Genomic DNA, 15869 nt, shown 5'->3' with positions numbered 1-15869 from the left:
GAAGAACACATAATCAAGATGGCTGGAAAGGCAACTAAAACCTTTGGGTGTTTCCCTACTACCTAAATGGATGATTCATTTGTATGTACAAGCAGAACAAATGAGGAAAACAATAGAACTAAAAATGGCGATAATGCATAGCAGGACCGTCAACATGTGAAAATGAAAGCTGGATTAATGGCTCAAGTGTAACCTTTCAGAGACGATGAAGAGTTCCATCCAAAATATTAAATCCTCTTCCACAAGCAGACTGATCTGCTGCACATTTCCATCATTTTCTGTTTTTATTTCAGTTTACAGCACTTTTCTGACCCTGATTTTATCTCCAGGTGACTTTTGGGCGGGTGGGTACGAATACCACAAGTTAGAAACTCACCTACTGCTCCAGAAATGAGGCCCGAGCTACTTTTACTCCAGGCCTCACTTAAAATCCAGCTAGCTGATTCCCCAGTAGAAAATTGCATGGCCTGGCAGGTTTCTGGGGGTGGGGGGGGCGTTCACGGCATTGGGGGACCTCAGCTTTCCACGTGGGGCCCGGAGGAGCACTCCTAAAGAAAAAAAAAGTTTTAAAAATGCACCTGTTTGGCCTCTTCTGGCCCGATCATTGGGACCCGAAATGCACATGCAAGAAGGACGCTGCTAGCTTTGGGCAGGTGCCCTTGCCACCTGTTCAGTGCAGCAGGTTAGAACAGGAATGGTCAGCTCCCAGCAACTCCCGGGCGGGTAAGTAGCCCGAGCAATTTTACCTGCCCACCCACCCGGTTTCCAAGAGTTAAAATCATCCTCTTTCTTTTTATCTATCAAATGAATACATTTTGTTAGCTGAAATCAAAGCTTTAGGCTGGATTTATCTTTTATTCTGTACCTAAAAAGCTGAACAAGCCACAGGAGCCCATCATATGCTGCAATTAAATGAACAACTACATCTATGACTCACCTACATCCTCCAATAAAAGGGGAGCTCTCAATTTGATATAATTAGTAAAGGAATGTCATTGAACAAGCCCTTCAAAAATGTGCATATTATTTTTTTTGGCTCTACAAATACATGTCTGGACAAGCCCTCTTAACATGCTGTGAGTTCTTGTTTGTTGTTTACATGTAATTCCCCTCTCTTTTAAACATTAATACCCTATTTTATTAATCTCAGTCTAAACTATTTGTTTTGTGTTACATAGTATTAGTTTGAGATCACTGGCTGATTAAATCGTACTTCTACAACATAGATACATTAACTCTGAGATTGCCAGAAGATTCAGGGAAAATTCTGTCTCCCTGGGATCATTGGTTTGGTTTGTTTTCAGCCTATTTGTTTTAAATTGAAGGGTTAGGATCTGTTGTGAATGATACCAACCAGATTGAAAAGAGTTGAGAAAAATGCAGATAATTTAACGTGGAGGCGATTAGATGATACCAAGTTTGGATTTTATAAGCCTATTGAGGCAATGGAGACTGAGGGATAAGAAATTTCATCGTTCTATGGTCCTATGAGAAGGTATGAAATGAAGAAAGTAAAGAGAAGAATCACCATGGCAGTACTGATAAAATAGAGACAAGGAAAGTTGCAATGGAGAGAAAACGAGAGACACACACACACACACGAGCAGATATTAAGCTGGAGGTGAGAGGTTTACCCATCAGGTAACAATCGTTAACTTGGATCGCCTGTAGCTTGTGGCCGGGGGAAGAGGGACATCGGAGGTCGGGCCAGGGCCTGGAGGTCGGAGGTTAGGAATCTCGGGTCTGGCAGCGGCAGTGTTTGAGATGGTCATCGTGGTAAATAACTTACCTTTTATTTTTACATAGACGATCTTTAGGGTTGGTTTCCCCGAGTGCCTGCACAGCAGGGACCTGGAGCAGGCGTAGGCCCCCTATTTGCATAAGCAAATGGACTACTTTAGGCACGGGTAAAGGACATCTCGTTTGACCTTATCCAATTTGGTCGGCAGTACACTTCCAGTCAGAAGTGTGCGCGTGCTTCCCGCCCACCATTTTGGGGCCTTAGGAGGCCGCCGAGTGGCTGAAAACTGGGCGGTATGTGGCCCAATTTAACCCTCGTGATTCCTTGCTAGGGTATGATTCTATGGTCTGAAGTACCTTCCTGTAGCTCGCCCAAGTGGTCATTATTTTTATGAATATCGTCTTATTTCAACTCCAAACTTGTCCTTAACCACATCCACATATACAGACTTTTAGAAGAGGTCACTGGAATGTGGTCAGGAGCAAGATCTTAAATGATTTCCTCCTCCCGAACCCAGAGACTAAGCATAACACCTACAATGCCACCCCAGGTGAGGTCAGCTAACCCCGCACAGACAAGAGATCGAGCATCCGAATGGCTCAGCCTTGGCTTTGACCTTTAGCCTGTAACCTTGTCTATCTGGGGCACAGAAAAGAAAATCTCACACACGATTAGTGGGTGGAGTTTAATTAATCAGCACTTCTCCTTTTGCCCACAGCATATGAAGCTACAGATTCATTACTGTAAGGCGGCACAAAAGTTTTAAAATAAAACAAAACTTGATGAACCATATTAAAAGATACTAAAAGGTTCTGTTGTGAAAAATGTTAACATGCAGCATTTATGTGGTAGAACAAAACAGACGATGCATCTATTAATTTTATTTGGTATAGGAGTATTCATACACACACCTAATCTGGATTTGAGTTTCAATAATGTAATGCCAATCACCTCTCTTCTCTCGCAAAACATGAAGACCAACACCATGACAACCAACTGGAGGGATACAATGCAAACAAGATGTAATTTTTGTTTACAAAGATTATCCTATCTTTGAAGCAGATTTTAGGATGACCAGTCAAAAAATATTATTTATTAAATTAAAAGAAAAATGTTCACTCATTTATGGTTTAATTAAAACTTTGCATCAGTGACTTTGCAAGCAAACATTTATGGATGCAAGTATTTGTGTTCGCTGAATAAATCCTGTAATTGTAAGGAAGTCACTGGTGAGCTTTGGTTAAGATCTAATAAATCCTAGTTAAACTGGTGGAAAGTTTGTGGTTTTTAAGAATATTTGGAAATTATTGAGCTGTTTTTTTTTTAAAAAGTACTTGTAGGTTCATGTATATGTTTCCCATTAAACGTATGTGAAAGCAACCTATCCTCTGATGACAAAATTGGTTACAATCTGACAAAATGCTTAAATTAGTTAATCTGATTGAATTCATGTTCAGGAATAGGTTTCTCCTCTCCCCTCTGCCTCTGTCACTACATTCCCTGCTCCAGTCAAAACCAAGCACACCTTCAATTTAGGAAAGAAAAGAAAAAACTCTCAGAATACGGCAGCATCACAAGACAATTAAACTCTGAACTACTACTGGAGTTTGAAGTTGATAATAAGGGTTATTAGGAGTATGTGGGAATACTAATACAAAGACAGATTTGAAAAATTGGGGCTGTTTTCATTAGAACAGAAGAGCTTAAGGGGTGATTTGATAGAGGTCTTTAAAATTATGAAGGAATGGGACAGAGCACGTAGAATCAGGCTGCTTTCAATGATTGATATTGATAGAGAATTGAGAAGCTATGGAATGCACAACCAGACTAAGTAATTTAAGCAGAGACCATGTCAACAAGAAAGAATAGGTTAGATAGGTGGTTGAAGGAAAGGGGAATATAGGGATTTGGGAGCTGGGCGGGTACATGGAATTAAGGTGACTGCTTGTGCGGAGAATAAATACAAACATGGATTGGTTGAGCCAAACAGCCAGTTTCCGTGATGTCATTTCAATGTAATTCTATACGAGAACTAGATTTGCATAGTCTATTTCTTTCTTTGAAATCAAGATTTTTCAGCAGGAAGACTGGAAGATCAGTGGCTAAAAGGAGAGATTTCTAATATTGAGTTACATTGAAACTGCAGCACAGAAACAGGCCATTCGGCCCAACTGGTCTATGCCAACGTTTATGCTCCACATGAGCCTCCTCCCTCCCTACTTCAGCTAACCCTATCAGGATACCCTTCTATTCCTTTCGCCCTCATGTGCTTATCTAGCTTCCCCTTAAATACATCTATGCTATTTGCCTCAACTACTCCTTGTGGTAGGGAGTTCCACAATCTGACCACTCTCTGGGTAAAGATGTTTCTCCTGAATTCCCTATTGGATTTATTAGCGACTATCTTATAGTTATGGCTCCTAGTTTTGAATTCTCCCACAAGTGGAAACATTTTCTCTACATCTACCCTATCAAACCCTTTCATTATTTTAAAGACCTCTATCAGGTCACCGCTCAATCTTCTCTTTTCTAAAGAGAAGAGCCCCAGCCTGTTCAGCCTTTCCTGATAAGTATATCCTCTCAGTTCTGGCATCATCCATGTGGATCTTTACTGCACCCTCTCCAAAGCCTCTACACCTTTTCTATAAGAGAGACCAGAACTGTGCACAATACTCCAAGTGTGGTCTAACCAAGATTCTACACAAGTTTCATATGACTTCTTCGCTTTTCAATTCTATCCTTCTGGAAATGAACCCTAATGCTTGATTAGCCTTTTTTAAAAATGGCCTTATTAACCTGTGTCGCTACTTTTAGTGATTTGTGTATCTGCACCCCTAGGTCCCTTTGTTTTTCTATCCTGTTTAGACTATTATCATCCAAGCAGTAAGTGTCCTCCTCATTCTTCCTACCAAAATGCATCACTAGTATAACAGAGGTCGCACTTCTTTGAACTAAATCTAATTTACAACAACATTTCAAAATGGCTTTCATTACGTCAGATATTTTTGCTAATCTTAAATAAAAATAGCCATTTTATACACAAGAAGAAAAAACAGGTACCACACGTAGCCCATTACAGTGTGCGAAAACTAGCAAATAGCCTTTCGACAAAGAAAGTTATAACAGCATTAGTACTCACAACTCTTCATAATGCCAATATTAAACATCAATGCCAGCACTCGTTTTCATAAATAATACAACAAAACACAAATGTGAGAAAAAAAATTACACACCATACCTTAGAAATGCAGAAACTTTTCCAAGAAGAGCACTAAAGCCCAAGAAGCCTACTCCTTTCTGGAGGTTAATACACCTATCCACCCTTCAATACATCTTTCGATCACTTCTCTTCAGGAAACTATTTACTGTATTCTTGACCCAATTTACACACATGCTTCACTGATTTTCCCTGGTAACTTATTCTGCAACTTTATTCATCTTTGGGTGAAACAGTTCCACCTAATTTCCATTCTTACTCCTTACTTGCAAACTTTAAAACTTGTGTCCCCACAGTGAATAATTTGGTTGGGCATCTTAAAAAAAAATGAAAAACTTGCAAGTACATTTATTCTGACAAGATTTCCGAGATAGCTGTTCCTTCCCCACAGTGGAAAAGCTGGGAGTGAATGGAGGGATGAAGTAAGAATACTTACTCCGCCCCAGTTTCACTCCAGCAGGAAAGTAAAGTGCCTTCCTTCCAACAGGCCTTCTGGTTTTCCTACAGAGAACCTGTAAACATGTGTGTGCATCACTCATATAAACACATAAATCCTGTCTATTATGTTTGAAGGATTGAGGCAGCAATAGATTGACTAATCACCACCCTTCTGCCGACAGAATCAGTTACTAAATAAATTAAAAAGGCAACAATTATTTTTAAAAGATTATGACTAGACTAGCATGGCCTGTGAAGAGACAGCAAAAACATATTTTACAATTATAAAATCGACATTTAAAAAATGAGCATGTAGCTAACTAGACAAATGCATAAACGAGAATCAACACTAAAATAATGTCTTACCGATTCAGCGCAAAGGCATAATGAAATTTAATGTGAAGATTGTCCACCAGATCACAGGTTGGAAGTTTTTCCAAAGTCTCCACCAATGTTACTATGGCATTATAATCCTTGACAAAAGCAAAACAGGATATAAAATAAATGTCATTTAATGTTGGAAATTCCTTGCGAAGTAATTCAGATTCCAAATACAATACAGCGGTCCACAGCAGCGCTGTGGAGGCAGGAAGACCACCTGCTCCTCCTGGCTCCACATTCAGGTGAGTAAAAAAGACAAATTTACCTCTCCTTCAGTGGCCTCCAGCACGTGCACAGTGCATGCTCCGCTCAATTTTTGCTGAGTGCAACGGAGCGCAGAGTGTACAGCTGAGAGTTTGGTGAGTGTGGGAGTTCGGTGAAGTGGGGGAAGGAGGTGCTGCTTTGCCTTGCTTTTCCTAACTTTTTCCGCAGAGCGGCAGCAGACCCGAGCAGCAGAAGACAGAGTGGGGATAAAAGCAGCAGCAGACCTGCAACAAGAGAAAACTACTGTGCGACGTCACAGGTGAGGCAGGAAAGTCCATGAGGTGAGCACAGTATAAGAGGAGAGTCCGAGAGCGGGAGGAGAGTCTGAGAGGTGAACGCAGTGTAAATCTAAGGCAAGTCATGGCAGCACAGCTCGCACCCGTGATATGCTCCTCCTGCACTATGTGGGAAATCATAGACACTACCAGCGTCCCTGGAGACCATGTGTGCAGGAAGTGTGTCCAGCTGCAGCTACTGGCTAACCATATTTCGGAGCTGGAGCTGCGGGTGGATTCACTGGGAGCATCCGTGATGCTGAGACTATCGCGGATAGCACGTTCAGTGAGTGGTCACACCGCAGGTAAAGATTATGCAGGAAGAAATGGGTGACCGCCAGGCAGAGTAAAAGGACTAGGCAGGTAGAGTAGGAGTCCCCTGGGGACATCTCCCTCTCAAACAGATATTCGGCTTTAGATACTGTTGGGGGAGATGGCTTATCAGGGGAAAGCAGCAAGAGCCAGGTTCGGGGCACCACGGGTGGCTCTGTTGCACAGGAGGGGAGGAATAAGAGTGGCAGGGCTATAGTGATAGGGGATTCAATTGTAAGGGGAACAGATAGGCATTTCTGCAGCCACAAATGTGACTCCAGGATGGTATGTTGCTTCCCTGGTTCTAGGGTCAAACATGTCACGGAGCGGCTGCAGGGCATTCTGGAGGGGAAGAGTGAACAGCCAGTAGTCGTGGTCCACATCGGTACCAACGCCATAGTTAAAAAAAAAGGGATGAGGTCCTGCAAGGTGAATTTAAGGAGTTAGGAGATAAATTAAAAAGCAGGACCTCAAAGGTAGTGATCTCAGGATTACTATCAGTGCCACGTGCAAGTGAGTATAGGTACAGGAGAATAGACCAGATGAATGCGTGGCTGCAGGGATGGTGTAGGAGGGAGGGATTTAGATTCCTGGGACATTGGGACCGGTTCTGGGGAAGGTGGGACCTGTACAAGCGGGATGGGTTACACCCGACCAGGACCGGGACCAATGTCCTCACGGGGGTGTTTGCTAGTGCTGTTGGGGAAGGTTTAAACTAGAATGGCAGGGGGATGGGAACCTGAGCAGGGAGACAGAGGAGGGAGAAACAAGGATAGAAACAAAAGACAGAAAGGGAAGAAGAAATAGCGGAAGGCAGAGAAAACAACGGCGGAAAACAAATAGGGCCATAGTGCAAAATAAAACTAAGATGACTAGCAATCTTACAAAGACAAGTCTAAAAGCATTGTGTCTTAATGTGCGGAGCATTCGCAATAAGGTGGTTGAATTAACAGCGCAGATAGATATTAATGGGTATGATATAGTTGCGATTACGGAGACATGGCTGCACGGTGACCAAGGATGGGAACTGAACATCCAGGGGTATTCAATATTTAGGAAGGACAGGCAAAAAGGGAAAGGTGGTGGGGTAGCGTTGTGAGTAAAAGAGGAAATCAATGCAATAGTGAGGAAGGATATTGGCTCGGAAAATCATGATGTGGAATCTGCATGGGTGGAGCTAAGAAACAACAAGGGGCAGAAAATGTTGGTGGGGGTTGTCTTTTGGCCCCCAAACAAAAGTGGAGATGTATGGGAGGGCATTAAACAGGAAATTAGAGACGCATGCAAGAAGGGTACACCTAGAATCATGGGAGACTTTAATTTACATATAGATTGGTCAAACCAAATTAGCAATAATACTGTGGGGGAGGAATTCCTGGAGTGTGTACGTGATAGATTTCTAGACCAATATGTTGAGGAACCAACTAGAGAACAGGCGATCCTAGACTGGGTATTGTGCAATGAGAAAGGATTAATTAACAATCTTGTTGTGCGGAGTCCCTTAGGGAAGAGTGACCATAACATGATAGAATTCCTCATTAAGGTGGAGAGTGAAGTAGTTGAATCTGAACTCGGAGCCTGAATCTAAATAAAGGAAATTACGAAAGTATGAGGTGTGAGTTGGCAATGATAGATTAAGGAACTTTACTAAAAGGGATGACGGTGGAAAGGAAACGGCTAATATTTAAAGAACGTGTGCAGGAATTACAACAATTATTGATTCCTGTCTGGCGCAAAAATAAAAAAGGAAGGATGGCTCAACCGTGGCTTACAAAAGAAATTAGGGATAGTATTAGATCCAAAGAGGAGCCATATAAAATTGCCAGAAAAAGCAGCAAGCCTAAGGATTGTGAGCAGTTTAGAATTCAGCAAAGGAGAACAAAGAGATTGATTAAGAGGGGGAAAATAGAGTATGAGAGTAAACTAGCAGGGAACATAAAAACTGACTGTAAAAGCTTCTATAAATATGTCAAGAGAAAAAGATTAGTGAAGACAAATCTTTTACAGTCAGAATTGGGGGACGAAGAAATGGCAGAACAATTAAACACATACTTTGATTCTGTCTTCACTAAGGAGGACACAAATAACCTGCCAGAAATGTTAGGGAACCAAAGGTCTAGTGAGAGGGAGGAACTGAAGGAAACCAGTATTAGTAAAAAAAAAAAATAGTGCTAGGGAAATTAATGGGGCTAAAGGCTGACAAATCCCCAGGGCCTGATAATCTACATCCCAGAGTACTAAAGGAAGTGGCCCTGGAAATAGTGGATGCATTGGTGATCATCTTCCAAAATTCTATAGACTCTGGAACAGTTCCTACAGATTGGAGGGTGGCAAATGTAACCCCACTATTTAAAAAAGGAGGGAGAAAAAACAGTGGAATTACAGACCAGTTAGCCTAACATCAGTAGTGGGGAAAATGCTAGAGTCTATTATAAAAGGATGTGATAACAGAACACTTGGAAGGCATTAACGGGATTGGACAAAGTCAGCATGGGTTTATGTAAGGAAAATCACGTTTAACAAATCTACTAGAGTTTTTTGAGGATGTAACTAGTAGAATAGATAGGGGAGAACCAGTGGATGTGGTGTATTTGGATTTTCAGAAGGCTTTTGATAAGGTCCCACACAAGAGGTTAGTGTGCAAAATTAAAGCACATGGGATTGGGGGGAATATACTGGCATGGATTGAGAATTGGTTGACAGACAGGAAACAGAGAGTAGGAATAAACGGGTCTTTTTCCTGGTAGCAGGCAGTGACTAGTGGGGTACCGCAGGGATCAGTGCTTGGGCCCCAGCTATTCACAACATATATCAATGATTTGGATGAGGGAACTAAACGTAACGTTTCCAAGTTTGCAGGCGCCAAAAAGCTGGGGTGGAATGTGAGCTGTGAGGAGGATGCAAAGAGGCTCCAATGTGATTTAGACAAGTTGGGTGAGTGGGCAACAACTTGGCAGATGCAGTATAACGTGGATAAATGTGAGGTTATCCACTTTGGTTGTAAAAACAGAAAGGCAGATTATTATCTGAATGGTGATAGATTGGGAAAAGGGGAGGTGCAACGAGACCTGGGCGTCCTTGTACACCAGTCGCTGAAAGCGAGCATTCAGGTGCAGCAAGCAGTTAGGAAGGCGAATGGTATGTTGGCGTTCATTGCAAGAGGATTTGAGTACAGGAGCAGGGATGTTTTACTGCAGTTGTACAGGGCCTTGGTGAGACCACATCTGGAGTATTGTGCGCAGTTTTGGTCTCCTTATCTGAGGAAGGATGTCCTTGCCATGGAGGGAGTGCAACGAAGGTTTACCAGACTGATTCCTGGGATGGCAGGACTGCCATATAAGGAGAGATTGGGTCGATTAGGCCTATATTCACTAGAGTTTAGAAGAATGAGAGGTGATCTTATTGAAACATATAAAATTCTAACAGGACTAGCCAGACTAGATGCAGGGAGGATGTTCCCGATGGCCGGGGAGTCCAGAACCATGGGTCACAGTTTCAGGATACAGAGTATGCCATTTCGAACCGAGGAGAAATTTCTTCACTCAGAGGGTGGTGAACCTGTGGAATTCTCTACCACAGAAGGCAGTGGAGGCCAAGTCATTAGATGTATTCAAGAAGGAGATAGATATATTTCTTAATGCTAAAGGGATCAAGGGATATGGGGAAAAAGCAGGAACAAGGTACTGAGTTAGATGATCAGCCATGATCATTTTGAATGGCGGAGCAGGGCCGAAGGGCCAAATGGCCTACTCTTGCTCCTATTTTCTATGTTTCTATGAATGTGGCATCTGGGTCCTGAAACAGGTGTTAGGCCCCTGATTAGCATACTGCCTGTTTTAGGCAAGCCCCGAGCACTTGGAAGTCACCGACTGCCACTTAGGCAACTGGCACACTTCCGGGGGAAGTGGGGGGGGGGGCATGCCTGGAATTGTTCCCACTAACCCTGATTTCGCACCCTGAAATTAAGAACAACACGTGCCAATTTCAACCCCTTTATGTACAGTTTTTATTTTTCTCTTATAGGACGGAACATTTAATCCGAACTTCAAGGCAAAATTCTGGTCTATATAAAGAGGACGTTCATATAAAAGCACAACACGAAGCTCATGTAAGTCCGATTTAAATGTGTACAAACAAGCTTAAAACATATAAACAACTCTCTAATCTCAGGGAATCTTCAGCCACATAACACATACCTGAATATCACGGTAGGAAAGAAGTAAATTAATGACAATATCGGCGGAGAGAACTTCAACATTGTCTAGGCGTTTTCTTATTCTTCCTAGCTCTGCAGCCAATTCTTTGGCACCGTAAAGCTCACGAGCCTTCCTGATGTCACTCAGAATGGTTTCCCTAAAATACTGACTGTGAAGCACAAACAGACATCATACTTCTGGGTGTTATTTCTTACACTAGTTTGCCTATTGAAAACCTACTTAAATTTTAGCAATAAGGAATTACTTTAAAATCCTATACAGCATAAAGGGCTAGTTTGTGACTTAGAGAATTAGGTCCAGTAATTCAATCCAAACATTTAAACACATTTCCTGTCGAATACTTTAAATGTGCCTTTTCCTGGTCCAATTTTGTTACCCAAGAGGAATGTTCACAACCATTTACTGTTATACTGTAGCTAATGTGAAAACAGACCCTCCCCTCATACATACACAAGAGCAAAAAGAGCTATACAGAATGAACAGAAGAGGAGCAAGATTGAGGTATGTGGAAAATCTACTGCATTCAATGGCTGGCTTGCTGTTATTTTCTGTAGTTATGACACAGAGTGGTTTGTTGCATTTCCAAAAGCCAAAGTAATTCTTATAGAAAGCCTGTGGAGAAGGATTAATGTTACAGCAAGGGACAAAGAGCTAACAGAAAAATAAAATGACAGGACGTTGTTTTAATTAGCACAAAGTCTCCAACTCTAAAATGGAGCCTGCTGGTTAAATCACAATAACTATCTAACAGCACAAGCCATTTATCTTCGGAAAAAAAAGCAGGACAAAGCTGTTTTAGCTGTCATTAACAAAGAAATTTGAAATTCTTTTGCTTTTTTCCCCCATTCTCCACTTTTCTCCCATTCTCCTGAAAACGTTAACTCCTGCTGGGGCACCACGGTTCCACAGGCTATAGCCACCTTCTGGCGTATGACCCCAGTAGTTATTTTTCACGTGTGAGCCTAGAGAGGCAGTGATGGCAGGCTATTCAAACATGGGGAGCATTGCAGTTGAGCCCAATTCTGTCCTCATCCAATGACCACACATGTGCACTATCCAGCAGGGGTCACTAACTAATGGTCAGGGATCGGAAATCTGGCTGATTTTTCCCTCTCACTAATCCAAAGGTGCTGAGACCATCTGTCGTGGCATGACCGCTCCCCCAGCTACGATCAGCAAACTCAACAGACACCAGTGACTGAAGCCAAGACCTTCCTGGTCTCTATGACTCATTCTCATACTAAGCAGTACATTTACCATTGAGCAATTGGAGTAACCTCTTCTGCTATTCGATGTGGACATTTAAGTTAAGTTCTTCAATCCAAAATAGCTTTAGAGTTAATGAATGACTGGCCATTCAAAAATGTTCAATTTGTTTTATTTTGCAATGATATGTTGCAGTAAGAAAGTCACTGTAGAACAATTTCAGGAGAACTGTTTATAAGAAATGGTACTAGGGATGAGGGACTTGAGTTACGTGGACAGACTGGAGAAGCTGAGGTTGTTCTCCTTAAAGCAGAGAAGGTTGAGGAGATTTCATAGAAGTGTTTAGATAAAGTAAATAAAGAGAAACTGTTCCCATTGGCGGAAGGGTCCAGAACCAGAGGACACAGATTTAAGGTGATTGGCAAAAGAACCAAAGGCGACATGACGGAAAACTTTGTTTTAACGCAGAGAGTGGTTATGATCTGGAATGTGCTGCCTGAAAGGGTGGTGGAAGCAGATTCAATCATGGCTTTCAAAAGGGGATTGGGTAAATATTTGAAGGGAAAAAATCTGCAGGGCTACAGGGAAAGAGCAGGAGAATGGGACTAACTGGACTGCTCTTACAAAGAGCCAGCACTGGCTTGATGGGCCGAATGGCCTGCTTCTGTGCTGTAACCATTTTATGATTTCAGGAAAGAACGACCTTGCATTTTATAAAGTACCTTTCATGACCATGGATATCTCAAAGCATTTCACAACCAATTACGTACTTCCACTTACCTAGCAAAAGTCACTGCACTTCAAAAGTAAGTCATTGTGCAAAGTGCCTCGAGATGTTTTGAAGTGAATGCTGCAAAACTGAAATTTTATTCTACTGTATATTTATGATCGCAAGAGTTCACTAACACAAATAAAATGGGATTTTCAAACAATAGGTTTGGAAGGAAGTAATTCATGAAGGGCAGTGACAATTTGATGTATTTTAAGGTTGTTCACATGGCACAGTGTAGGCAGGGAAGGGACAGAAACATACGCAATTTTAAAAATTGCTCAACAGTACCAACTGTGCCCTAAAATTAAAAAGAAAACTAATGTAACCAATTGTACCAAAAATAAACATGCAGTCTATATCCTCCTACTGCAGTGTACTCTCGACTCCTTTGGGAAGATAAGCAGCTAACTACAGAGAAGTTAAGCTCGTTTTTCCTCCCTCGAATCAGCAAGGCACTCTGCCTTTGTTCAGGGCTGCACCCTGAGACTGGCACAGTTTCATCTTGGGGAAGCCCAAGCAGGAACATCAGCAGAGAATGGAGTTAAAATCTGGTTCTCCTTCCCTACTGCATAGTGCTTGTACATAAAAAAAATACAAGAAATTTAAGTGTGCATTAAGTTTAGATTTTGGATTTGTAACTTTAAATTTGTAATTTGTACTGTAAAGTTAACTTTTTGTCTTAGTCCTGATGAGCTCCATGCTTAATCCTAAAAATACCAGAAGTCAATTATCTTGTAACAAATGTAAGGAATCTTACAACACCAGGTTATAGTCCAACAAATTTATTTTAAAATCACAAGCTTTCGGAGATTATCTCCTTCGTCAGATGAATGAATCTTGTAACAAGTGTAACACATTCCACACATTAAATCGGTAGAAGAAATGAACATTCAGATCTTGATAAAAACACATTTCAAAAATTGTTACATTTACAGGATTTTACCAAATTAATGTTTTGTGTCGTTTCAATAATTGTAAAAAAACTGTGGCCATTAGGACATGATTTCGATGGAGGAACACGGTGTAGAATTGAAGTATATAAATGTCATTCGCACAGACAAAAACACACTGAATTTTGGAACGTTCGCACTGCCTGGTACCAAGTATAAAGAAGAAAATGCAATTTGCGTTTTATTTAAGAAATGCAAATGTTTACTTCTTGCCAGCTGGTCTTTCCTTACAATATAGAATCATAGAGAGGTTACAGCACGAAAGGAGGCCATTCGGCCCATCGAGTCGGCGCTGGCTCAATGCAAGAGCAATCCAGCTAGTCCCACTCTCCCGCCCTATCCCCGTAGCACTGCAAATTTTTCCCTTTCGAGTACTTATCCAGTTCCCTTTTGAAGGCCATGATTGAATCTGCCTCCACCACCCCCTCGGGCAGTGCATGCCAGGTCCTAACCACTCGCTGTGTAAAAAAGCTTTTCCTCATGTCACCTTTGGTTCTTTTGCCAATCTCCTTAAATCTATGCCCTCTGGTTCTTGACCCTTCCGCCAATGGTAACTGTTTATCTCTATTTACTCTGTCTGGACCCTTCAATGATTTTGAATACCTCCACCAAATCTCCCCACAACCGTCTCTGTTCCAAGAAGAACAACCCCAGCTTCTCCAGTCTATCCATGTAACTAAAGCCTCTCTTCCTTGGAATCATTCTAGTAAATCTCTTCTGTACCCTCTCTAAGGCCTTCACATCTTTCCTAAAGTGTGGTGCCTAGAACTGAATACAATACTCCAGTTATGGCCGAACCAGTGTTTTATAAAGATTTATCATGACTTCCATACTTTTGTACTCTATGACTCTATTTATAAAGCCCAGGATCCTGTATGCTTTTTTAAACCGCTTTCTCAACTTGCGCTGTCATGTTCAACATTTGTGCACAAATACCCACAGATCTCTCTGTTCCTATACCTCTTTTAGAGTTGTGCCCTCTAGTTTATATTGCCTCTCCTCGTTCTTCCTCCCGAAATGTATCATTTCGCATTTTTCTACGCTAAATTTCATCTGCCACATGTCCGCCCATGCCACCAGCCTGTCTATATCCTCTTGAAGTCTATCACTATCCTCCTCACCGTTTACTACCCTTCCAAGTTTTATGTCATCTGTAAATTTTGAAACTGTACCCTGTACACCCAAGTCCAAGTCATTAATATACATCAAGAAAAGCAGTGGTCCCAGCACTGACTCCTGGGGAACACCACTGTATACCTCCCTCCAGTCTGAAAAACAACCGTTCACCACTACTCTCTATTTCCTGTCACTGAGCCAAATCTGTATCCATTTTGCTACTGCCCTCTTTATTCCATAGGCCACAATCTTGATGATAATCACTTTATCAAACGCCTTTTGAAAGTTCATATACACCACATCAACTGTAATGCCCTCATCTACTCTCTCTGTTACCTCATCAAAAAACTCTATCAGATTAGTTAAACATGATTTGCCTTTAACAAATCCATGCTGGCTTTCCCTAATCAATCCACACTCGTCCAAGTGACTGTTAATTCTGTCCCGGATTATCGTTTCTAAAAATTTCCCCACCACTGACGTTAAACTGACTGGCCAATAGTTGCTGGGTTTATTTAATATGGTTCCCAATAAGAAAAGCTCAGGTCACAGAACTTTATATGGCACCAATTTTAACTCCAGGCAGGTTTTGGGTAGGCGGGTGGCCAGGTGAGTTGGAAACTCACCCACTGCTACAGAAATCAGGCCTGGGCTATTTTAACTCCCAGCCTCATTAATGTCCACTTCCCTCCCGGAATGAGCGGGAAGTGCCTGCCGGCCTACAGGAAATAGGGCAGCCCATGACTGCTCTCTGGCATGCAGGTAGGTATTGGGAAGGGTGTTCCAGGAGGGTCTTGTGGAGGTGCGGTGGTGGAGGAGGCTGTATGGATGGAGCGTCCGGGGCAGGAGAGGTCTGCATTTCCTTGTGGGGCCTGGAGGAGTACTCCTGCTCCACACCTGGCCCCACAATGAAAAGTACAAACTTACCTTGCAGGACCTCTGCGCATCCCCATCCTCTTCTGACCTGATTCACGGTCAGG

The 15869-nt window shown here is 42.1% G+C and overlaps 1 protein-coding gene across 1 annotated transcript in view; it reads right to left on the bottom strand.

The window, feature by feature from the left end:
* map3k5 (mitogen-activated protein kinase kinase kinase 5) overlaps positions 1–15869 on the bottom strand; it is a 180746-nt gene that overhangs the window by 125441 nt on the left and 39436 nt on the right. The window contains exons 5-6 of the mRNA XM_067984803.1: positions 10825–10993; positions 5763–5869 (exon numbers count right to left, since the gene is read on the bottom strand). Of these exons, the coding sequence (XP_067840904.1) occupies positions 5763–5869; positions 10825–10993 (276 nt within the window). The remainder of the gene's footprint in view (positions 1–5762; positions 5870–10824; positions 10994–15869) is intronic.

The sequence above is a fragment of the Heptranchias perlo genome, chromosome 5 (genome assembly GCF_035084215.1).
Source record: "Heptranchias perlo isolate sHepPer1 chromosome 5, sHepPer1.hap1, whole genome shotgun sequence".
NCBI lineage: Eukaryota > Metazoa > Chordata > Chondrichthyes > Hexanchiformes > Hexanchidae > Heptranchias > Heptranchias perlo.
The sequence above is the reverse complement of the archived record's forward strand: the minus strand, read 5'-3'. Positions and strand labels throughout refer to the sequence as shown.